The sequence below is a fragment of the Falco punctatus genome (assembly GCF_963210335.1).
Source record: "Falco punctatus genome assembly, chromosome: 10".
Classification (NCBI taxonomy): domain Eukaryota; kingdom Metazoa; phylum Chordata; class Aves; order Falconiformes; family Falconidae; genus Falco; species Falco punctatus.
The window spans coordinates 19556505-19580452 of NC_137590.1; the positions used below are offsets into that span (position 1 = coordinate 19556505).

A 23948-nucleotide genomic window follows, 5' to 3' on the forward strand; every position below is an offset into this window, starting at 1 on the left:
AGCAGATTCCCTGTCCCCTTGCAGGGATGATAATGGTGCTGTCTGTTTCCTGAGAGACCTCAGCAGGGAAGTGGCAACCTCTGGGATACGATGCCTTGTCAACCAGCCGTAGTCTGTTGCAAAAAGCCATGTTTCCCTGGAGCACAGCTGGAAAGCAACACCTTGCATGAACTTGGCATGAACACGAGTGCCAGGAACGTGCCACTTGTAAACCCCCGGCACGATCGAGCCTGTACCGTTCTTAGAACGATTTAACCCTGGAATTAAAGAGTGTGACAAATTCCCATTTTTTCCCCCAAATCCCCATAAAAGGCTGCTCTTGCTTCTTCCCCAGCTCTGCAGCCCGACACGATGTTGTTTTCTTTCTCTTTCCATCAGCTGCAAGCGCAAGGGCCGGCTCTGCTGACCGGCTCTTAAAAAAGATGAAGGATGCTCCGCGCGATCCTCACCCCTCTCCTGCCATCTAGAGGCATCAGACCCGCAGATATTTGTGAAATCACCACCAGCCCCGTGCTGGATGTGCCCCTGCAGCCCTCCGAGCCCGGGGTGTGGGTGAGCAGCAGAGCCTGGGGCTCCAGCTCCTGCTCGGGAGAGTCCACACAGCCCCGGAGAAGGCAGAGGGGTTCAGCTAGGCTGGGAAGGGGATTCTGGTGAGGGTGGGTTCCCAGCTAGTCCCTCTTCGTGAGGGTACCCCACTCAGCTTCCAGGAGCAAGTTACTCTCCGAGGAGTCCTCACCCTCCACTCCTCAGCAGGGCAGCAGCAGAGGTGGTGGCATGGCCAGCTCTGCCACCGCGGTGTCTCCATGCCAAGGGAACCAGGGTGGGGAGGGGGCTGCCCTACCCTATGGGTGAGCTGCACTGCTGCTTCCCATGGCAGCAACTGCCTCTGCTTCACTCAGCCTTTTACTCCAGCGTGAGTGTGGTCATGCTGGTGAGGTACCCCTGTGATCCCCTTGGATTGCCCATTTTTGCAATCCCTTTTGCAGAGCACTGCCTCGCTTGGACAACAGAGATGGCCAGAGCTCCCCCAGGGCCCAATACATCAGACTTTCCCCAGGCAAGAGATACCCCAATCCCCACAAAACTCATCTGCTGAGCCAAAGGAGTAGAGTTTATTTGCTGGGGCCAGGGCAATGAGGATCATTGCAATGGGGAATACAGCCCATGCACAGTGACGGAGCCCCGCTGAGCATGCTGCGGTGGGGCTGTGCTACATGTCCTCATGCCTCCATCGTCCAGGCTGTCTGCAAGGTGCTGCATCTCCAAGCCTTACAGAGTGGTCTCCATCATAGTGTCCTCAGGCATGTGGCTCCCTTCCTCACTCATCGTTTTCACTTCGAACACGCGACGGAGGGCAACCTTTGCAGAGCCCTGGAAACGGCGTTGCCGGCAGCTCCCCACCAGGAAGTAAATGGCTGGATTGATGCTGCTGTTCAGTGATGCCAGCAGGTAAGAAATATGAAGGTAAAACAGGTCTGAATACAAAGGATCAAGGAAAATCACCACACTGAAAGGAAACCCGAAGATAAACAAGAAGATCACACTGAGCAGGACAGCAACATAGAGTTTCCCCGGGTGTTGTCTCTGTGAGCCACACTGGAGTTTGATGAACAGGGACAGGTTGGAAAGGAATGGGAATAAAGAGAAAATGAGAAAATTCACAATGCTTATACTTCGCAATAGTTGTGTACAGTTTATACTCAGAGACACATAACAACTAACGAAAACCAAAGAAACAAAAAGTCCAGCAAGAGCCCAGAGCACCCCACACATGATGCCTGACAAGTGCTTTGGGCGGCGGCACCGGTACCAGAGTGGGAACAAAACAGACAGGCACCTCTCTATGCTCATTGCTGTCAGGAGATACATGCTGGCAAAATACCAAAACAGAAACAGATCCATCAGGATATAATCAGTCAAACCATGCTGAAATGAGAAAATACAATAGACTGTTGTAACCAAGCGAAATATAAGTTTAACAACAAGGAGTAGGAGCAGAGAAAAGTCAGCAATGGCCAGGTTCAGGACATAGACAGTGAAAGGGCTCTTCTTCATGTGGAAGCCCAGGAACCACACGACAACCACATTCCCCATAAGTCCACACATGCAAATGCCAATACAGACACCTGAGATTATCAATAACCTGCTGTCTCCTGGTGTGCACTGAGACTGATTAAATGCCTGAGATTCTTCATATCTAGAAGTCATGTAGCTCAGAGAGAGGTCTGTTGTGACGGTCTGCTCCATGGCAAATGACCCTGCTCCAGGTGAACGCCTTTTCCCTCTCCCTCTACCTCCTAGAGGACATGAGGAATCGCAAGAAGATGAGAGACATCAGCATTCCCACCACTCATCATCTTTCCCCACAACACCAGACCTCATGCCAGCCCCAGGCTGTGTCAGGAAAAACCCTGCCCCTGCCATACCCAGGCATGGTACGTACCCAGGAGGCATCTCCCCTTTTTCCCTTCCACAGCCTCCTACCTCCTGGTGCTCGTGATAACAGTGCTGCTGGTGGAGCCCGAGCACACGGGGCCTCCAAGCTCACCAGGAGGAAGGGTCTGGTGATGGTTGCTGTGGCCACCTCACTCTGCTTGGGCCTCGTGCCTGAGGAGCAGACCTTTGCCCAGAGATCACGTCCCGTGGTCTGGAGACTCCCCTCACAATCTCATCACATTCAGCTTCCCCTCACATGTCACACAAACAGTGATCTTGTCAGCAGGAGCTGGCCACGTCACACTCTTCCTCTCCTGTGGTCCTCCTGCTTTGTCACACCATGTGAGGGGCTTCTGGCTTTTGCTGTGTGTATCTGGCATACCAGACCCTTCCTCCTGGTGAGCTTGGAGGCCCCGTGTGCTCAGGCTCCAGCAGCAGCACTGTTCCCAGGAGCACCAGGAGGTAGGAGGCTGTGGAAGGGAAAAGGGGGAGATGCCTCCTGGCCAGGAACAGAGCTGGAGGGATGGGAGCCTGTCCTGGGTATGGCAGGGGCAGGGTCTTTCCTGGCGCAGCCTGGGGCTGGCATGAGGTCTGGTGTTGTGGGGAAAGATGGTGAGCGGTGGGAATGCTGATTCCCCTTATTTCCTTGTGATTCCTCATGTCCCCTAGGAGGCAGAGAGAGAGGGAAAAGGCGTTTACCTGGAGCAGGGTCATTTGCCATGGAGGAGAAAGTCACAACAGACCTCTCTCTGAGCTACACGACTTCTAGATATGTGGACTACGGAGAAAGTATCGAATACGAATGCTCAAGACTACCTTACGGACTGCTGGTCTTTGCAGGTGTCTGTATGGGGATTTCTCTCTGTGGACTTGTGGGGAATGGGATAGTCATGTGGTTCCTGGGCTTCCACATGAAGCAGGGCCCTTTCATTGTCTACATCCTAAATCTAGCTGTTGCTGACTTCTCTTTGCATCTCCTCTTTTTTCTGCTCATGTTGGCAATTTTGAGCTTAACAGAAAATTGTTCTTATTTGTATAATTTTATTTCTTTGTACAGAGATTTTGTATTTGTAGTTGAATTTCTGTGCCAATTCTTTGACCTTAGCAGCCTGGGTCTCCTGACAGCAATCAGCGTGGAGCGGTGTATCTCAGTCTTCTTCCCAACCTGGTACCGCTGCCACCACCCAGAGCACTTGTCAGGTGTTGTAAGTAGGGTGCTCTGGGCTATCACTGGATTTTTTGTTTTCTCAATGTATCTTAGCTTTAACTTTTCTGAAAGCTACGAGACAGTATTTGCAGGTGTAGCCATGGCAATTTTCATGCTTTTGTCTTTAGCAATGCTGATTTTCAACCTGTCCGTGTTCATCAAACTGCGATGTGGTTCACAGAGACGACATTCAGGGAAACTCTATGTCACTGTTCTGCTAGGTGTGATTGTCTTCTTTGCCTTTGGTATTCCTTTCAGTGCAGAGTTTTTCCTCTATCTTCCAAGTTCACATGTATCATTTCCTGACGATACATCTTCTCTGCTGGCATTGCTAAACTGTAGCATCAATCCAGTCATTTACTTTCTGGTGGGGAGCTGCCGGCAGTGCTGGTTCCAAGGCTCCATGAAAGCTGCCTTTCACCAGGTGTTTGAGGAGGAGACCCACATGCCTGAGGACACTATGGTGGAGACCACTGTGTGAGGCACTGCTGGTGAGGAGACCTGGAGATGTGGAGCCTTGCAGGCAGCCTGGGGGATGGAGATCCCCATGCACTTGGTGCCTGCCTGCTGCAATGGGATCAATGCTGCAGCTCTTCTTCGCGGGGGGCATGTAGCACAGCCCCAGCGCAGCACTGCTCAGCAGGGCTCCGTCTCCGTGCATGACAAAGGATTTGCAGTTGGGTGAGTCACACAGGGGCTGGTCCTGCTCCCACTGGAATCACTGGGGAATGTCTTATTCACCTGCCAGCACAGCTGTGAAATTTCAGGCTAACAGCTGGAATTAGCTGTTCTAAAATAAACTTGGCTTTTCTGTCCTCTTTCAGCACACACTGACTTGAAGCTTCTTCCTGTGTCTTAAATAAATTATTTATCTGATCCAGTCCCCATTTTCTTGTCTTCATTTCCCCCTTTGTTTATTTTTATTATGATTTGCCTTATACTCAGTGCTGTCTTTGACAGCAATTCAAGTATTATTTTCGTTACCACACATTGTGCAATGAGTATTCCTGGCTTTTCTCAGATCCCTCCTTCTTATCAGGAACTTCCCATATGATGGGTGATGTTGCTGCTCTAATGCAAAGCACAGCTATGATGGAAACACATCCTAAGGAAGGGCTGATGTAACCAGATGTGTCTTAAGACAGAGAAAGTCATACTGCCGAATGTCCCCTGAGATCCATCAATTAAGAACAGAAAACAATAAAACCAAAACAATTAATTAGGTGCTAATATTCAGGACAGAAACAATCTATATAAAACAGGAGTATCTGTCAGCAAAACAGGATGATTTCTATACTTCTTATCTTCCAAAGTTTCTTTCCATTAGTCATTTCCTCTGCTCAGAGAAGATTAGAAGTCATGAGCATAGCTGAGTGCCCTAAAACTCGATTTGTGTTTAGAAGAAACTGGATTTCATGAGCTTATTCCTCCTTCAGTCTAAGGTGATGTAAAGACAGCCTTTTTGTGAAAGGTCCCTCGAGATCCAGAGGTGACAGATTCCACCCAGGATGCTGCTGGGAAATACTAGACTTCCAAGCGACTGGTTGTAAATCAGAAAACAGTCACACGGAAGTTGCGGGGAAAATTCCCAGTGAAAAGCCACTAGGGTTGTGGAGTCAATGTGCCTTGACCTCCCGTCAGACTCCCCACAGTACCTGGTTCAGGCCCAGGCACTGACAGGAATGATTTTGGGGTTCTTTTATTAATACTAATAACATCTTTGCTTGTTGTTTTTATATATCTGGTTCCCACCCATTCCATTTCTGTGTTACCAGAAGCCCCCTGGCCACGCTCTCACTCCCTGTTTTCCACACACACATTGGGATGCGGCAGCTCCAAGCTGGTGCCTGGGTAAGGGCAGACATTGCCAGAAAATACAGACCTCAGTGTAGGAAGGTTCTTACTTCCTTTTGCTTCTTACAGGATGGGAGAGAAAGGGGACAAATGGGGAAACGCCAGTGAGGAAAGCTTTGTAATGAGACTTTTCCTCCGACAGAGGTTTGAGGTACAGGGATTTCTGGGCTCCCAGTTCCAGAGACAGGGAGCTTCCGGGGAGGGGCCAGCGGAGGCTATGGAGATGATGAGGGGATGGAGCATCTCCCTGATGAGGAAAGGCTGGAGAGCTGGGGCTGCTCAGCCCGGAGGAGAGAAGACCGAGGGGCTCTGATCAATGCCTACAGACACCTTAAGGGCGAGTGCCAGCAGGACGGGGCCAGGCTCTTTTCAGCGGTGCCCAGCGACGGGCCAAGGGGCAACGGGCACCAACGGCAACACGGCAACTTCCATCTGCATGTGAGGAGGAACTTCTCTGCCTCGGGGGTGGCAGAGCCCTGGGCCAGGCTGCCCAGAGAGGCCGAGGGGTCTCCTTCTCTGGAGACGTTGGAACCCGCCTGGACACGGCTCTGTGCAGCCTGCTCTAGGGGAGCTGCTTCATCAGGGGGGTGGGCTGGGTGACCCCCAGGGGTCCCTTCCAGCCCTGACCGTGCTGTGATTCTGTGATTGATGTATTATGGCAGACTGTCAGAACACAACAGTCCTCAATTCTCTTTAAAGTTGATGGAGAAATGCAACACCCCAGCTACAGAGCAGCACCCGTGCCCCCTTCCCTGCCCCCACTGTTCTCCTCACTGTTCCTCACTCTTTTCCCCTTCTCCTCTGCCTCTCTGGTGTTTTCTGCCCATTTTCAAACACGTTTCCACAGCAGCTCCACACCCTCCCCTGAAGGGCTCAGCTGCAGCCCCTGCGGAGCCAGCTGGAACAGGCTGAACTGGCTGGAACCGGCCAGAGCCGGCTGTGCCCAGCACAGGGCGGCCCCTCAGCTCCCTCAGAGGGGACCCTGCAGCCCACACCACTAGCAGCTTGCCACCGACACCCAGCACACACACACACACACATAAATCATTGTACTCGGCCGACTTTGGGTGTCCTCACTCTGGTCCCCACCTGAGGGACATGCACGGCGCCTGCCACCTCCAGTGCCACCTCCAGTACCACTGCCACCGCCTGGAACCTCTGTCAGGAGAGGCTGGAGGAGGCCAGACACTGAATTCGAGAAATTCTGAGGTACCAGTCTGGAAGGAAGGGCAGCCAGGGTCTTCAGCTGAATTTCACACATTGTAATTAATGTATTGTTGTTAATTCTTTCACTCCTCTGTTCTCCCCTCTCTTCAGCCTGCCCCCGCCCCCCCCCCCCTCAGCCCCTTTACTTAAGGTCAGCCAGAACCCTGTGTGTTCCCTCCCTGTTCATGGCCAAGAGCTCACTTAGGCTGTGTCTCTGCTCTTAGGTACCGGTGCCGTTTTAATGTTTGGGCTGCTTTCCATCCTCTCATTCCTTTTGGCTTTGTCATCTTTGACAGGTTGACATTTTCAGCTCCGCCACCACCACCACCACCACCACCTTGTTGGTGCTGGTTTGCACCTCTGCCCATCTGCTTCCTCTTGCTGGTTCGTGCAATCAGCTGCTTCTCCTCTTGCTTCAAAACTGTGAAATCAGCAGTGGTACAAAGTCACGCGCAACAGCAGTCACCCATCAGCCCTGAGGGGAACTGGCATTTTGGCATCAACAATTCCTCTCTTTGGTCCAGTGTTGAGTCCACCCACCCAAGTCCATGCTGTCTAATGTTGTGTGGAGCAATATGTTTTGACAATGAAGATACATGTAAGTCTGTCTTCACATCAGATTTTCTGATTTGTTCATTTTTGCTCCAGATTTTTCTCCCTCTTCCCCTCATTAGGATCTAAAGCATACACAGAGCTGTATCAGCTAAGAGAGATCTACATTCTTATCACTACCTTCCTGCCTGATGTTCTCCTCAGGGCATATATCAAGCCCATTAGATGTTTAGCTGATCACCACATTGCATGCAGAGGTTTTCTTTCTGCAAAGAGCAGCATCGTTTTTTTAAATCTACTACCCTGTAAGGAATAACCCAAGAGGTTGAAGGGGTTTGTTGTGCTATGGAGAGCCTCTGAAGAGTAAAACAAAGGTTGAAGGTAGGAGACAGCTCCTGCAGAGTCGGTGGAGGAGTCACCTCATTGAGCAGTGTCATCAGGTTGAGCTCAGAGAAACTGGTCTCAGAATATATTTAACCTGAAGTTTGCTAAGTTTAGTTAGTTTAATATAACAAAAAATCACCTCTCACTACCATGACTGCTTCACTTCTGTCCTTAGCTCATCTCCTTGACAAAGGTATGTTTTCTGTTTGGATGCCCTAAAATTTTCTGCCTTGTTTTCTAAACCTTCCAAATTCCTGTCCGGTTCACTGCCAGGGGAGATGTAGCTGCACTTTTATTAAAATGAGTAGAAAAAGCAGAATAATAGTATCTGTACTTTGAAGTTTGGGGTAATTTTGACATCTTAAATAGTATTGGCATTTTAGTTCTAGTCTCAGATGACATCTGTTCTCTTAAGGAAAAAACAAGGGGAACGGCATATTAAGGATTAAGTTTGACATGGCAGATGCCATGTAGAGTGTTCAAGAGCCTGTGCAACAGCCTTGGCCCAGCTCTTTCCTTGGCTTAATTCCTTGAATTAACTCTACTCGAATTTCTGTGACCAGTCAGCTTTACTGCAGGGATGTGTCACACTATTTGAGAGGAGCACCCTGAGTTGCCTGAGCTGTGTGTGAAGAATGGAGAAAAGGCCCCTTTGTTGCTATGCAAGTGAGTTTTGAAGGTGCATGAAAGGAGTAAAAATGAGGAATAAGTGCCATAAAGGTACATTCAGAAAGAGAATGTCCTTGGCCAGCACTAATCCTGCCTGTGCTCTCCAACACCTTGTGCCTTCCCCTGTGACTCCACAAAAGATGTTCTAGATTTCTTTTGGCCAGGGCTTCACAGGACACCTACAGGGATTTGAAGCAGATGTTAGGAGAGAGGGTCTGAAAAGTCTAGTCTGCACCTGCAGCCAGGTAACACCTTTTGCTGCTAAACCTTATGGAGACTTCTCTACTGCACAGGACTGTACAGTGTGTGCCTTCCTCAGCTGTTTCTGAAGCTCTTCTGCACCACCATCTCCTCCAGAAACTCATCCCTTCATTCATTTTTTTCCCTCCACAAAAATCTATGTCATGCCTCTGTGTCACTCCTTTTCTTTAAGAGAAGGGTTTTAGTTTGTGGCCAGGGTGGTTTTGGCAAGCTCCTTCTGATGAGCCCCTAGGGACAGTATCCAGGCAGACATCTGGAGAGGAGAACATCCGGAGGGGAGCACAGCTCCCACATAGCTCTCCTGGTCTCCAACACACTGTGGGCATGCCTGCTTCCATGTTTCTTTTTGAACAATTGATTTCAATATCTTTTTTTTTTTAAAGAATAAAAGTTGAGGGGTGGAGGGAGATCACTTTTATGCTTTATTGCCAAAAATAATTTGTTTTGAAAATGTTTTTGAGAAGGAATTTTTGACACTATGTGAGCAATGCAATGGCTTTAAAAGTGAGAAAGCTGATGTAAAAGGAACTAAAATGTCAGCTCTAGATTGACAGCTGAGAGCAAAAATTTTATTAAACTTGGCACCAAATAGAGTTACAGTAAGCAAAGTAAGCTAGCCACAAAGACAGTTCTCACGCTTTACTGTGGAGGAGCCCAAATAAATGGAAGTGCATTTATATTTTGGCTTAACAAATGGGGCCAGCAATGTGGCTTGGTATAGACCAAAAATAGACCTATATATTCACTTTTTCCTCCACCCCCGGGATCTAGGGCCCAAAGGAATCTTTATGTTCTTCCTCTCTTTTTCCTTCTTTCTCCATCCAAAAAGGTGATTGGGCAAAAAACCCGGAGAAATTTAAGAGGCCATAGGTATTGTGTCATGGGTTTCCTGTTTGTCATCTGAATCTTCAAAGGCCCTCTGGAATGCCAGCTTGAGGGTGAACTTGATCCTCCGATCCCTGTAGCTCCCCACAAGGAAGTAAATGACAGGGTTGAGAGTGCTGTTCACACAGGACAGCACAAAGCCGATCTCTGGGGAGTAGAGGAATTTGTAGCCCAAGAAGTCAAAGAGGATGAGGATGCTCAGAGGCACAGCAAAAATGAGGAAGAAGAGGATGGTGAGCATGATGATGGTGAAGAGCCTGCCCGTTCGGAAGTGCTGGGAGCTGCACTTGACTTTGAGGAAGAGGGTGAGGCTGAAGAGCAGCATGAGGGGTGTGCAGAAGAGGAAGTCCAGGGATCCGATGGCGATGAGCAGGAGCTGGCAGGTCCTGGCAGAGCGGCGAACGGTGCACAGAATGTACCCGAGTGTGTTCAGCAGCAGGGAGAGAGCCCAGAGCAGGCCGGAGATGAGGGCGGATAAGTGCTTTGGGCGGTGGCTTCGGCACCAGATGGGACAAAGGACAGACAGGCACCTCTCAATGCTGATGGTGGTCAGGAGATACAAGCCGGTCCCATACATGAAAAGATCCAGGAAGAGGAATATCCCAAACTGCACCCCAACGTTGAACTGCATCAGGTACTGAACCGTCTCAATGGCGATGCAGAGGAGATAGCCAAAGTCGGCGGCGGCCAGGTTCAGGATGTAGACAGTGAAGTGGTTTCTCCGGATGCGGAAGCCAAGGTACCATAGGACCACGCCGTTTCCCACCATGCCGCAGGCAGCGCTGATGAGGCAGAAGCTCTCCATGAACTTGAGGACCGTGTATGATGGCTGTCCCACAGTCACACTCTGATTAGTCCCATGAGCCTGGCTTGTGTTGCTTTGGGGAAAGGGTGTTATAAGCTCCTCAGCCATGATGAAACACCCCAAAGTAAATACGTTCCTTTCTGTCTCTCTCGTTTCTTGTTTTCCTTGTTTCTCTTGGGATCAGAGAAGATCCAGAGGGCATTTAGTGACTGACATATTGCTTTTATTCTTACAGCTTTATGGCTTGGGATAAATAGCTCTCAAGGGGCGTGCATGGTTACTATCTGTGCAGGTAACAGCTAGCAAGATGCAAAATGTTGAGGATGGGCAAAATCATGCAGGAATTTGGAGAGGCTGACATCGGCTAGGTTTGGCATCCATGCAGAAGAAGAAGGAATGAGACCGTTCAACAGAGTAAAGAAAAAGAAGCAGAAGAAAACATTGCTACTTGCAGACACAGCAGAGGGAGATAGGGAGGGTATGACTACCTAGTGACTCTGTGTGTGTGTGTGGCTGTGAGAGAGGGCCAGAAAACATCACACCAGAGGCAAAGAACACTGTAAAATATGCGGATGGTGAGGCATTCCTGAATCCGGTCCTCAAATGCTTACCTTCTGCCCTGTGCAGCTGGGTTGAGTTCTCAGGGAAACTGGGGTCTGGCATCCACTCTAGAGTGTTTTTTTCTTGGCTTCTAATTTATCCCATTGGATCTTCTGGGAGACACTTTCTGTGGAAAAGACGGGGAATTGTTTCAGACTGCAGATTCAGTTTGTGTCTTCTTCTGTGATGTAATGAAGTAGATACTGTCAGGAAAGAGTGTTTTCGCTGTGCAGATGGGGAGGATGGGATGAAATCAGCAGCAGATGAGAATGGTTTGGGGGTTTTATGTTGTGAGGCAATTTCACATTTCTGCTCCACTTCTCTGGTTGCTCCTACAGTAGGTGGGGAGAAAATTACCTGCCAGGGATTCCATTGCCAGCAATGCTCTGGGATATTGCTTGCATCTGTGAAAGGCTCTTTGTGCGTTTGTGCTGGGGCCAAATGCTTTTATGCTAGAGATGTATAAATGAGCGGTTAGTAGAGATTGTGGGAAGTGCTCAGAGGAATGGTATTCTATTTTGTTTTGTCTTTCTTGGAAAATCAGACTTGGGTTAGATTGGACTAGTCTGAGGGACAGTATCCTTTTTCCCAATGTTCTCTTCAAAATTCACTTCCTGTGCAACGCCTTATCCCAAATCCTGCCAAGACCCCAAGAAAAATGGCTTGTCCAACATACTTTGGGTGAGAGAGATGGATTAAAGAATAAGGCCTTCATCCCCTGAGTGCTAGACATCAGCAATTCTTTCTGGACATGAACAGCCCTCACTTTCCGCCCTGGAACGCTTCTGAGCCTTTCTTTCACAGTATGTGTAAAAAGGTGCCTATTTCTTTCTCCTGCTGGTAAGTGGAGCCTCTCTAAACTGCACAGGGCTCTTACAGCTCCTTGATGACTCATTGCTCACCTCTGACCCTGGAGAGATAAAGTATTTCAAAAGCCTGAGCTGAAAGGGACTTTAGAAGAGTAGTAAACAGCAATTTCTTCATAGCAATTAACAGAAATACTGAAGACAGGAAAGAAACTTGCTGTGTGCCACTTATAAAATGGAGAGGAAAAAAGCAGTTTTAATAATGTAGCTGTGCAAGTTTTGAAAAGGGCAGGTGTTGGCTCCAGGGGGACAAATGTCCCTCAGTCTTCAGGTGTCACACTGTGAAGAAGCAAGGATCTTTTTCTGCCTCTGCAGTCAGGAGTTGCCTTTGAGCAGAGCTGATCCAAATTTTATGATGCGATTACCTGACTTTGTCACCTCTCTTATTAAATTAAAATAAAAATTAAACAGAGTTTAAGATTGGAGCGAAGTCTTTTATCTACAGTTTCTTGCCTATGGACACTTGCTTTGATGTGCTGTCTTTTTCTGGCCAGGGTAGGAATGGGTGACTCTTTCCAACAGTTAAGCTTTTAAGCACACAAGCTGTAGGGCCTGAAGCGTTTCTATAATGTATCTTGGATCTTACCAGCAAGGCCTGACAAAGCTGTTTGCACTGTTCTAGCTCCTCTACTCTTCTTTGTGCCTGATCCCAAGTTGCTCTGTGGGTTGTAAGACACCACTTGGCTATGAGCTGGTGCAATACCTAACCAGTGCAAAGAACAGGTGTCTAGAGGTGCTTGCCCCTTTTTCTACACCCAGTTAGTTGATCCAGACACTCCCAAAGAGGATGTAGCTTTCTCTTACTAGCTGCTGCCTCTTCCTTCTTGTGGCATGAAGCCACATCTCCATGAAGGGTGTAAAAGAAGAAATTTGGCAGCTGATGCTGGGGAATGCTGCAAAGGGAAGGCTGCTCCTTTGAGGTGTGTTTGAGGTAGGCTGGGGTGAGGGAGGCAAGTGGTCTTGTTGTAGAAGCTCTTGGAATGGAGAATGGGGTAGGTGCTTGAAGGGGAGGGTAGGGGTAATTACTGGGAGACAGAGGCTTGGGAAAGGGAACTAAATCAAATCCTTCACTCCCCTGCATGTGGTGAAAACTGGACTGTTCTGAAGCATCTACATGCCCATATGCATCCTTTCCTCCAGGCTTTAATCGCATTGCAGAAATACCAACAGTAATGTGTGTGCCTTCTGCTGAAATCAATGCAAAAATAAAGATTATTTCAGACTCTGGTGTCGAGGGACTCCTCAGAGGAGTGGAGTTAGGTTTGCTGCCCTCAGGGAACAGGTGATGCCATTCCTCACAGGCATCACATGCTGCTGGCATGTGGACCACGTTTAGGAGCACACTCAACACCTATGGCCTGGGCTGCCTGTCTCCTTTCTGTCCCCAGGGAAGCAGAAATGTGGGCTTTTTTCAGGGTGTTGATGGTCCCTGAGGAATGTACCCTTCTCGTGCCCGACTGATGATCTTCTGGGTGCCCTGGCATCCTTCCAGAGAGATTACGAGCAATTCAGAGGACAAACGTAGTTCAGGTGCTGAGAGCATTCTCCCTGGCAGGCTGGGCTGACTATCTTGGTGTTAGTTTAGGCTGGAAAAGCCTGCAAATGATCCCCATCTCCTTGCGGTTCCTACCACTGACTTCTTTTGGACCACAGGAGATACACTGCAAATATCTTGCAATGCCATTCCTGAGAATGCTTGTCTTTTACCATGGATGATTGAGGTTGTCGACAATAGTGGTTTGTATGCAGGCATCACCTTTTAAATGTCCAGAGTTGGATGTGAAATGTTCACATTAATGTGACGTGTAAAATATGTTCACATTCAGTGCCACATGTCTTCATGATGGGTATGTTTAAGGACAAACTGTCAGGATGGAAAGGGTTTTTTCAGTTTATACTCTGTATGTTTTTATCAGTTGATGGCTGTTTCTAAGCATAATAATTCTTTTAAATACAATTTTTTTTCTTCTTAAAAAAAGGCTTTTGGTATTTTTAATAATAATGGAAATGTTTTGGTTCTTCTAACAATAAAATCATTACAGATTTTAAAAGGAAAACATTTTAAACATGTTTTCTGATAAATGGGTGCTCTCTTCCCCTCAGCAGTAGAAATTAGAAGAAAAAAAAATTACTAAAAATAACTGATGACATAGACCTAATCTGAATCAACTATATGTACATTACAGAACAATAGCATTAAAAATTAAGGAAGAGTAGAAATGGAACTCAGATTTCAGCTTTCAGGAACTATAAACAGGAAGCAAAGAGCAACTACAGACATTAGGGTGAACCACTATTGTTTTGCTTTTAGGTGCTTTTCAAAATTAGTAAAAAGACAAATAAACAGAAAAAAAAGATAATAAACAATAGATTAATGCAGCTTCCCTTTAGGAAAATATTTGCAGGTGAAAGCATGAAGGGGAAATTTGCAAGGTTTCTCAAAGAAAATTAGACCTGTGTTGCCTTTTTCTGTCAATTCAGGTTGAAAGAGCAAATGTCAGTACAACACTTCAAATAATCACATCTCGCATCTCAAGGGATAGGGTCTAGAGAAAAATTTGTTGCAAATTGTGGTATTTATTTATCTTCCTTCTGTTTCCTATTTTTTCCCTATCCTTGATTTTAATTCTATTGGTAGAAGAGATGTTAGAAACCATAGGTTCTTATCTGTCCTTCTTAAAGAAAATAAAAATCCAATGCATGTTGTAGCTAGATGCAGTTAATTTGTCCTGGGCTGGAAGAAGCTAAAATAATATGCAACTCCAGCCCTGTATTTCTTTGAAACATGAGAAAAGGGGGCTTGTAACTCGCATAAAGTTGTAAGGCAAGTTGGTGGGGTTGGAGACCTGTTCTACTACATCACAATTCTATGGCATGGAAACCTCCCCAGTTAATAGAAGAAAGGAACTTCTAGGGCATGAATTATTTCACTATTTGAAATGGTCATATTAGGAAGCAAAGAATTGTGCAGCCTGTGAGCCTCAAAAGGTTGTGTGTGTTGCTGAGATACAGGTACTTAAAACTGAGAGAGAGAGAGATACACTCTCCTTCCAGGAATTTTGCGGTTGATTTCAACAGGAGGAGGATTGGTTCCCATCTTCAGAGATCTGAGTAAAAAGTGACTGAGAATTTATGAATTTGATATTAGTGTGCTCTGAAAGGCAGAGATTTATTGAGTGAACTGCAAATTCTGAGTGGGATTTCTTTGATTAAATATAGACACCAAGACATTTCACCTTACCAAACTGTAATCATTTAATGGCCACTGAAAAAAAATAGGCACTTTCAATGTGGTCCTAATACAGGTCAGATGAATTCTGTGGTCCAAGTACCTGTGTGTTTTCATCAACCACAGAGACAATATAAAATAACTAGCTAAAGGGTAGAGATCTACAACGAAGATACTGAAGGTTAGGTGAGGTAAACCTCCCCCAATACCTCAGAGTTCTTAAATTCTGTAAATTATTGGCCTTCAGCTCCAGACCAGTGTTACTGTGTTAGGCACAGCGATGTTTTAGGAGGACATAGTCATTGTGTCACGGGTTTCCTGTTCGTCTTTGTCATCTGAATCTTCAAAGGCCCTCTGGAACGCCAGCTTGAGGGTGAACTTGATCCTCCGATCCCTGTAGCTCCCCACAAGGAAGTAAATGACAGGGTTGAGAGTGCTGTTCACACAGGACAGCACAAAGCCGATCTCTGGGGAGTAGAGGAATTTGTAGCCCAAGAAGTCAAAGAGGATGAGGATGCTCAGAGGCACAGCAAAAATGAGGAAGAAGAGGATGGTGAGCATGATGATGGTGAAGAGCCTGCCCGTTCGGAAGTGCTGGGAGCTGCACTTGACTTTGAGGAAGAGGGTGAGGCTGAAGAGCAGCATGAGGGGTGTGCAGAAGAGGAAGTCCAGGGATCCGATGGCGATGAGCAGGAGCTGGCAGGTCCTGGCAGAGCGGCGAACGGTGCACAGAATGTACCCGAGTGTGTTCAGCAGCAGGGAGAGAGCCCAGAGCAGGCCGGAGATGATGGCGGATAAGTGCTTTGGGCGGTGGCTTCGGCACCAGATGGGACAAAGGACAGACAGGCACCTCTCAATGCTGATGGTGGTCAGGAGATACAAGCCGGTCCCATACATGAAAAGATCCAGGAAGAGGAATATCCCAAACTGCACCCCAACGTTGAACTGCATCAGGTACTGAACCGTCTCAATGGCGATGCAGAGGAGATAGCCAAAGTCGGCGGCGGCCAGGTTCAGGATGTAGACAGTGAAGTGGTTTCTCCGGATGCGGAAGCCAAGGTACCATAGGACCATGCCGTTTCCCACCATGCCGCAGGCAGCGCTGATGAGGCAGAAGCTCTCCATGAACTTGAGGACCGTGTATGATGGCTGTCCCACAGTCACACTCTGATTAGTCCCATGAGCCTGGCTGGCTGCAGTTGGAAGGAAGATTGATGGAGCTGAAGTACTCATTATGAGTGATTTGAGACAGACCTGTAAGCAGGGAGGAGAGAGATGGTAACTACAGTGTGACTTTCCTTCATGGTGACCTGGTGATGTATTTGGAATTCCAGTACTTTGTAGCCAAAGCTTGATTTAGAGAGGTATTGCCTTGTCTGATCCTGGAGCACAGACCTTTGAGGCCTTGTATCTAATGCGAAACTCTATACGACATGTAGGAAAAGTTAGATCGCAGTTTATTTCTCCCTTTAAAAAATCATTTATTGAGGGTCCTTTTTGCAGTCAGTATTGGTAAACAAATACCTTAAAAAAGCAATTATAGCTTAGATCAGGGGTCCTCAAACTTTTTAAATAGGGGGCCGGCGCGCAGATGAAGTGGCAGGCAGTCATCTGCGGCTGCTTGGTTTCCCCCCGCCAAGCCCCGGCGGGGGTGGGGCAGGGGGCTTCTGTAAATACCGGGGGCCGGACTGAGGACCCTGGGGGCCGTATCTGGCCCGTGGGCCATAGTTTGAGGACCCCTGGCTTAGATTAATGTCTGAAAAGTGCCCCTTTTCTGAATACAAAGAGAACCCAGTATTAACAACTCTGCAATAACTGTCTTTGCTTCATATAGCTAGGATTAGGTGAAAGGAATCTTGCCAAAAGTGTGTGAAAGTGCTGGGCAATCAGCATAGAAGTTATTCAGCATGAAAGCTGATCGAGTTTTGTCCTATGCATATGCCCAGAAAACATGGTAGAGAGTACTCAAAATAGCTGGTAGTTTTTTATGTTGATGTAGTTTAGTGTGGTTGGCTTGTTCTATTGAGCCCTATGTACAGACAATAAACAACTGAGCTTGACACAGTCAGCCCTTCAGTAACTTCATTCTCAGAGAGAAACTGGAAGAACCATATCTGGGACAAAATGTCTGATCCTCACAGGACACTGGAATTATGACTCAAATAATTATTTCACCCCATTCCCTGAGGCAGTTCACTCTGCTTCTTCTGCCTGTGATACTGAGATCTGGATGAGAAATCTTAAGGGGGGGGGGAGTAAAAAAAATAGATTTCACACCTTTATTTTTGTCTGACGAGGTCAAACAGCATGACTCTTTTCCCCTCTCCCCACCAGTTATTAATTGTGACATGGGAAGGTAGAGAAGTGTCATGAAAGACAGCAGGAGATAGTTAAAAGAGAGGAACAAGTGAAAATGGGGAGAGCTGGGGAGATATGAATGATTGAATGATCTAACCAGCATGAATAGTCTGTTCTCTCTTTGTAAAATGCTGCAGCATACACAAAGGCAGACTTCTATAAACATGCAAAATATGACAGATTGAATCATTACTGTTTCATCTCAGCACCCTGGGCACACTGTGTTCAGTGCTGCTTGGATAGAGGCAAGATAAATGCACGATGCAGGTGATTTCCCTGGCCAGCTGATGGCCTGGAGCGATGGAGACAATCTGGCCACATTATGCCAGCAGTGCTTGGTTGGGAATTCAGCTGCGACCGTTACACCTATCTTTTGCCATTAAAAATGCAAACATCTCCTCTAACATTGCCTTTAGAGCTGCTGGTTGAATTACGGGAGGGTTATGAGCACCTCCAATGGTAATGTATTTTATTCTAAAATACATGTCTTAGGTAGGTGTGCAGTCACCTGCCTGCCTTCGCTGACGGCAGATACATTGCAGAGTGTCAGCTTCAGCAAGAGGATTAGTGTGTGGACAGCTTAAGTTAGCTGAGGCGAATTCCACCCTTAATTTCACCAGGGCATGCAGGATGTGAAGCCCTTATGGCTGACTGAAGCCAGGGAACTTCTGACACTGCACCATACTCTTTTTTAGGAAGCTGGATGATTTCACGCTCAGCTGTTACGGGACCTCGAATGCTTCTAACATTAAGACCCTAGTGGTCCTCTAAAGAAAGAATTTTAGTACATACTAAAAGGGACTGTGGAAAACAAATACCATCATCTTCTTCAGAATGTACAGAATCCCTGTTGTAGCACAGTTTCACAACAGGAGCATTCTTAAGTTCAAACTCACCTTCCCTTTCTGTAGCTGGAGAGAGCAGTATACTGCCTGACCAACACCACTAGCAAGGCTACCTCTTCCCTGAACATCTGTTGCAAGCAAATTGAAAAGATACAGCCTTATGACTTTGTCCACTTCCTCACTACTTGCTTTTGGGGTGGCAGCAAATTATCAGACATTGATTCACAGCAAAAAGTAGCTGGAGCAGCTTCTAATTCTATGAACCAAGCATGCTGTGAGGAGGAGGGAAGACGCAGTGGTTAAATGGTTTCCCAGCCTTTAGAAGACCCAGTACTACACTATCTCTGCTACAAGTTACCTGTGTAACCTGAAGCAAATTTCCAATTGATTTGAAGAGGGCATGAACATTTAAGTGTCACTTAAGCTCTGTCTAAGTCTACTTTGGCGTCCTGACCCGGTGCCCATTTTAGGAAAGGGGCTACTCTATCTCCCTGCTGCAGTCGTCTCCAGAAGGCAACTGACTCTCCAGAAGTACATCTCTCTCCACTGGGCATTCACACAATGACAGATTAGCTTTCTAACTTCAGCTTGTCAAGCCTATTTCCTAATGTTAAATGACATGGCCCTGTGTCACTGATCATATATGCATAAAGGCTGTCAGGTACAGATATGGCTGTAATGGATGCCCTGTGGATAAATGACAAAACATCAATAATTTTGCCTTCCACTGTAATGGAAGTGAAGAAATCCTTCTCTGACTTCTGTAGACCATGGAAAAGAATACTGAAAAAGTCACTCACCGTTCCCATATATTTTACTGTTGCTTTAGGTTGCTTTCTTGTTATCTCCAAGACACATTCAAGACAGGAGTCTACTTCCTTAATGAAACTAATTATTGAAAGCAGCATCAAACAGCAGCAGACTGAGTCTAGGTGGTCTTTTTCTCTCTTGAGATTAAACATCCTTCCTGTGGTCTGCCTGCTGAGTAGCATGTAGTTCTTGTGGCAGATGTCAGTCTGAACAGCCTTGACACCACAAAGACATATTAGGCTATGGACAGAAAGTCATGCTGTTTTATTTTCTTGGCTAATTTTAAGCGATCCTCTAAGGTCAAAACTGCTAATGCTATGTCTCTGAATAATGACATATTACAGAGGTGTATTTAGAGCAATTCAATAGCCTTGTTCATGGAAAAGGGTGTCCATAATGAAGCTCTTCTTATCTTGAAAATGATCGAGACAATTTCTTACATACAGTGAATTTCTAACCAGCAGAAGAAAATGTTTGATCTCTTTTCCTGCATTTTCTTTTCTCCTCCCTTCCCTTCACCATGTCTCCAAGAGCATGACAGAAAGCATTAGACAGAGTGCAATAGCAAAGTTACCACTCAAGAATTTCTCACCTTTTTGTGGGTTCCTTGGTATTTCAGTGATTGATTTGCAGCAGCCGCCTGGTATGGATCCGCCGGGTAAAAATGTCACCTGTATTCTGTGACATATGGTCCAGATAAAACTCTTGTGTCATACTGTAGTGCTGGGCTAGTTAGACACTGTTTTAAAAGCCACGGTCATTTCAACGTGACATCTGACAGCCAGCCAATCACTCTTTTGGGGAAATATCTAGTTTATTGTGTGTGGTCACTTAGATTTGAACCACTTCCCCCTTCCCTCTTTGTACGGAACCTGTCACTGTCACGGCTATGGAAATGTGTTTTTTTACTACTTCTCCCTTCTTCAGCCAGTCTTACAGTGGAAAGCAAACAAGAACAGTTTGTACAAAATTACTCCTCGCCTCTTGCACTGATGCTTTGTTTCCTGCGTGTGTCCCTGAGATGCTCTAGTTTCACAGTCCTTGAAGGGGATGTCTTACCGCTACTCTGGGACACATAGATTGAGAAATTGTCTGTCCTCTTCTATAACGCCTGCTGACGATTTCACAACCTCCCTCAGCACAAATTTTCATCCCCCAAGGACCTATTGTCCCTGCCAAACACACGCATTACCACAGAGTGTCCTCTTCTGACCCACAGCTGCTCCGGACACAAGTTGCCATGCTATTGCTCCACACTATCTTTCCTGGACGAGGATCCACCCAAACTCCATAGCCTTACCACAGCTCAGCAGCTCCAACTGCACAAACTGCTTGCGCTGCTTTCATTACACAATGCCCACTTCTGACGTCAGGAGCTCTTTCAATGCAACTTCACACCCCACAGTATTACCTGCCACTTCATACTGTCTTTCAGCACAGTCCTTCACCACACCTCAGGCACTTCCGATTTCACAAAATCCCTCAAGACAGCCTCCAGCCTCATGCTTCTATTTCCAGTTTCACAACTTTCCCCCAAACAGTGCCTCAGCCCCATCCTGCCCACTATTAAATTTGCACCTCTTCACCACCTCATGTCTTTATCAAGACAGCCCCTTGCCAGCATTCACTACCCACCCACAACACTTCATTCATCTTCTCACCACGCACAGTCCCTCCATGAGCATGAGCTGCCACCACCATGGTGTCCAGATCCAAAGTATGTGGAGTGAAAATGGAGGAAACAGCTTTCTCCTTTTCTGGCAGCGAGCACATCCTCATAGGGTACTATTTTGCAACAGGAGATACCAGCAACTCTTGATTTAGGCTTGTGCATTAGGTTACTTCTGCTAGTCCATTTGGCTAGGGAAACAAAAGAAGATGAGTATGATGCTAGCCAAATAACTGCCATGTGTGTCAGCCCGTACAGAAACTGGAAGGTGTGGCCCAAATAAGCTTAGCAGGCCAGATATCCAATGGTTCATCTTTAGCTTCTTCTGTCAGTTGTTGTTCCTCTTCCTTTCCCAAAGATTGTCAGACTGTTTTTACTTTCTTACCCAATGCTCTGTTTCCTATAATGACTGCTGTTAACCCTTATTAACCTAGCCAGGGCTCAAGGCTACCCTGTAAGATGGTATTTAAGTTAGAGGACTAGTTTTAACCCAGAGCAGTATTTAACCTCCCCATTAATTTGGGGATTTCCATTCTCACTGCATGGAATTGCTGGCATTCTGTGTTGGGAGATGGTTACATTACCTTGGTGGTTATTGGGCCATTCTAAATTTCAAGAAATGGGTACAAAACAAAATAATGGGCAGTGAATGAAACTATTTGTTGACACCCATAAGTCAGAGGCTAAAAATACAGAGTAGACTTCAGAGCAGTGGCATATCCATTTGCTTTACTGCATTTCATTTCATAGATTCACCTTTGGCTGCAGAAGTTTTAAGGAAGATGAGGCTCTTCTTGACAGCAAGATTGCATACAATCATAGAATGGTTGGGTTGGGAGGGACTTTAAGGATCACCTAGTTCACCCCCCTGCCAGGGACAAGGACACCTTCCACCAGCCCAGGCTGCTCCCAGCCCCGTCCAGCCTGGCCCTGAGCACTGCCAGGGATGGGGCACCCACAGCTGCTCTGGGCAGCCTGGGCCAGTGTCTCACCACACTCATAAAAATATTTCTTCCATATGTTCAATCGGAATCTACTCTCTTTCAGTTTAAAACCATTGCCCCTTGTCCTGTCACTACAGGCCCTGTTGAAAAGCCTTTCTCTGTCCTTCTTATGAGCCCCCTTCCTATGTTGAAAGGCCACAAGAATGTTTTGAGGAGCCTTCTCTTCTTTGGGCTGAATTCTCTCAGCTCTTCTTCATAGGAGAACTGTTTTAGCCCTTGGATTATTTTCATGGCCTTCCTCCAGACCCACTCTAACAGGTCTATGTCTGTCTTCCAAAGACGTAAAATAGCTGACTTCCTCCCTCATTTTCCTGATTGGTAAAAGAAAGGGTTTTTTTTAACTTTGTAATTTGCTGACTTTTGCTGAAACATGCAAGTTCTTGCAAGACGCTTTATTTACTGGGTTGCCAGTGATGAAATTTCATGCAAAATACTGCTTGAAGCGTCATCAAGAGGTAACCTAGGCCCTCTTCCACCTCTGCGAAAACTTAAGCATAACCAGTACCAAGTGTGCCTAACCTGCCCTTAAAAAGACTGCTGTGACAGGGAAACCTTTGCCAGCCCCAGAAAATGGTGCCTCTCGCCTTACTGCTAGAAATCTCTCTGATTTTTTAATGTAGATTTGTTTTTCATATGTTTTCTTCTTGGACCACAAAAAATTTTAAAAGAACTGGTTTATTCCTCACAATGCTATAAAGCCAAAGCAGTGGATCTAATGGGCCTCTGCACTTGGGAAAACCATAAGGCGTGGCTTAAGGAAGGACTCTGGAAAGGGTTAACTGGACTAGGTCACATCACATGCTTGTTCAGTTTATTGTGCAGCTAATCCATGGGCTGTTCTTTCTACCGTAGAAATCCTAAAACGCCTTCATAAGATCATTATCACTGACTGATATTACTTTAATGTATGTTTGCTTAAACTTTTCAGTCAGGACAGAGTTAATTTCTCCTCTACCCCTTCCTTTCATGCCTTGCCCTCATTAAGGCTCCTTCCTCCAGCCCCAAGAGCCCTTGAGGTGGGAGATTTCCTTGGAGAGGGTTAAAGAGTGCTACTTAAACCATTTTCTTCTCAGCCTTCTTTCAGCTGCTGGGCTGTGAATGCATCAGTCAGTGCAGGAGGGCCCAGCCAGGCTACCCTCACCGCCCATCAAGGCAGTTCTCGAAACTGAGACGCACTTGCAGTACAGGAAAGCAAGAAATTAAATTAGGTGGGATTATACAATAAAGGCGACCTCCTAAGCAGGCGTTGGAAGCTTTCCAGAAGCTATTCTATGTTCTTTAAAGACTCTGTGCTCTAGCACATTCTTACCGGGGAAGGCAGGTGTTGAGGAGATAAAATCATACAGTCCTTGCACAAAAAATTAGATCTCCAAACGCAGAGGAGGTAAGTTTTCCAGCTTCTCTGGGTCCTTTCTTTTCTTTCCTTTTCTTTTTTTTTTTTTTTTTTTTTTTTTTTGTTTCCTTTCTTCTTTGCTTTTCCTCATTTCCTTTCCTCTTGAACAAATGTGAACACACAAAAAGAAATTCTCAATAAAGTTATCAATTGTCTATGGCTGTCTTTGGCTGAAACCATGTACAGAGCGAGTTCTGTAGTCCTAGATTAGGTTGTTTTGTTATTTTGTTTCCCATTAACCACCTGAGATTTTACGGACAAACCCTTGCAATAAGGAGATGTTTCTCATTCTTTTTGAAATGTTAGCAGTCCACATTGTATTTATTTATTTATTTTATTTTGCAATTGATTGCATTATGTCATATACCTCTAGTCTGTCCCTGAAAAGATACTTTTAGAGGTAAGACACAACTTGTGGGAATCCTGTACTGAATTAGTCATTCTAGTCATCTTCTTAGAGTCAACAGAAATAAATCAGCAGCTCCAGCATGTAATGCATCGCACCTTTAGGGAGACACCTTAGGCTGGTTGTGAATTGCTCTGCAAAGGCAAGAAAAAAGAGTGCATATGACTGGCTCAGATATAGATATAGGTGCCTGTGTGACATAAGTCAATGAGATGGAATGAGGCAGATGTAATCCACTATAAAATGTCATTTGGTGGCCGTGTCAGGGGCCTTACCAAGAGGGACACAGCTGCCTGTTGTGAACAGGTCATATCTTTTCAATCTTTTCAAAAATATACACCTTGTGTTAGCTTAGGAGCTTCCCATCCGCCATTATCCAGGAATGTAGTTTTCCTTGATCATTTATCTCTTGATCACTCCCTTCTGAACCACTGGTTGCCAGTTCTCCTAGATGGAGCCCAGCTGACTCTCTTCCACTGGCTACTGCACAGCCCTGCCTACGTACCCCT

General features: G+C 46.4%; 4 protein-coding genes across 4 annotated transcripts; 1 reads left to right on the top strand and 3 right to left on the bottom strand.

Annotated features, from left to right (window-relative positions):
- Positions 1-1090: 1090 nt before the first annotated feature.
- LOC308070200 (proto-oncogene Mas-like) lies at positions 1091-2618 on the bottom strand. The gene is made up of 2 exons (XM_080403755.1): positions 2485-2618; positions 1091-2297 (listed from the first exon to the last, which is right to left on the bottom strand). Exon 2 carries the CDS (start codon positions 2245-2247, stop codon positions 1270-1272), a length of 978 nt encoding a protein of 325 aa, XP_080259881.1. The 5' UTR covers positions 2248-2297; positions 2485-2618; the 3' UTR covers positions 1091-1269.
- Positions 2243-4519, top strand: LOC308070197 (mas-related G-protein coupled receptor member X1-like). Its single transcript, XM_080403751.1, has 2 exons — positions 2243-2898; positions 3106-4519. The coding sequence occupies exons 1-2, from the start codon at positions 2253-2255 to the stop codon at positions 4122-4124; spliced, it is 1665 nt and encodes a 554-aa protein (XP_080259877.1). The 5' UTR covers positions 2243-2252; the 3' UTR covers positions 4125-4519.
- Positions 4146-13518, bottom strand: LOC308070198 (proto-oncogene Mas-like). The gene is made up of 3 exons (XM_080403752.1): positions 10871-13518; positions 6905-10432; positions 4146-4813 (listed from the first exon to the last, which is right to left on the bottom strand). Exons 1-2 carry the CDS (start codon positions 10920-10922, stop codon positions 9426-9428), a joined length of 1059 nt encoding a protein of 352 aa, XP_080259878.1. The 5' UTR covers positions 10923-13518; the 3' UTR covers positions 4146-4813; positions 6905-9425.
- Positions 13519-13601: 83 nt separating this feature from the next.
- On the bottom strand, positions 13602-23934 carry LOC308070202 (proto-oncogene Mas-like). Its single transcript, XM_080403757.1, has 2 exons — positions 19560-23934; positions 13602-16208 (listed from the first exon to the last, which is right to left on the bottom strand). The coding sequence occupies exon 2, from the start codon at positions 16185-16187 to the stop codon at positions 15240-15242; it is 948 nt and encodes a 315-aa protein (XP_080259883.1). The 5' UTR covers positions 16188-16208; positions 19560-23934; the 3' UTR covers positions 13602-15239.
- Positions 23935-23948: the final 14 nt, after the last annotated feature.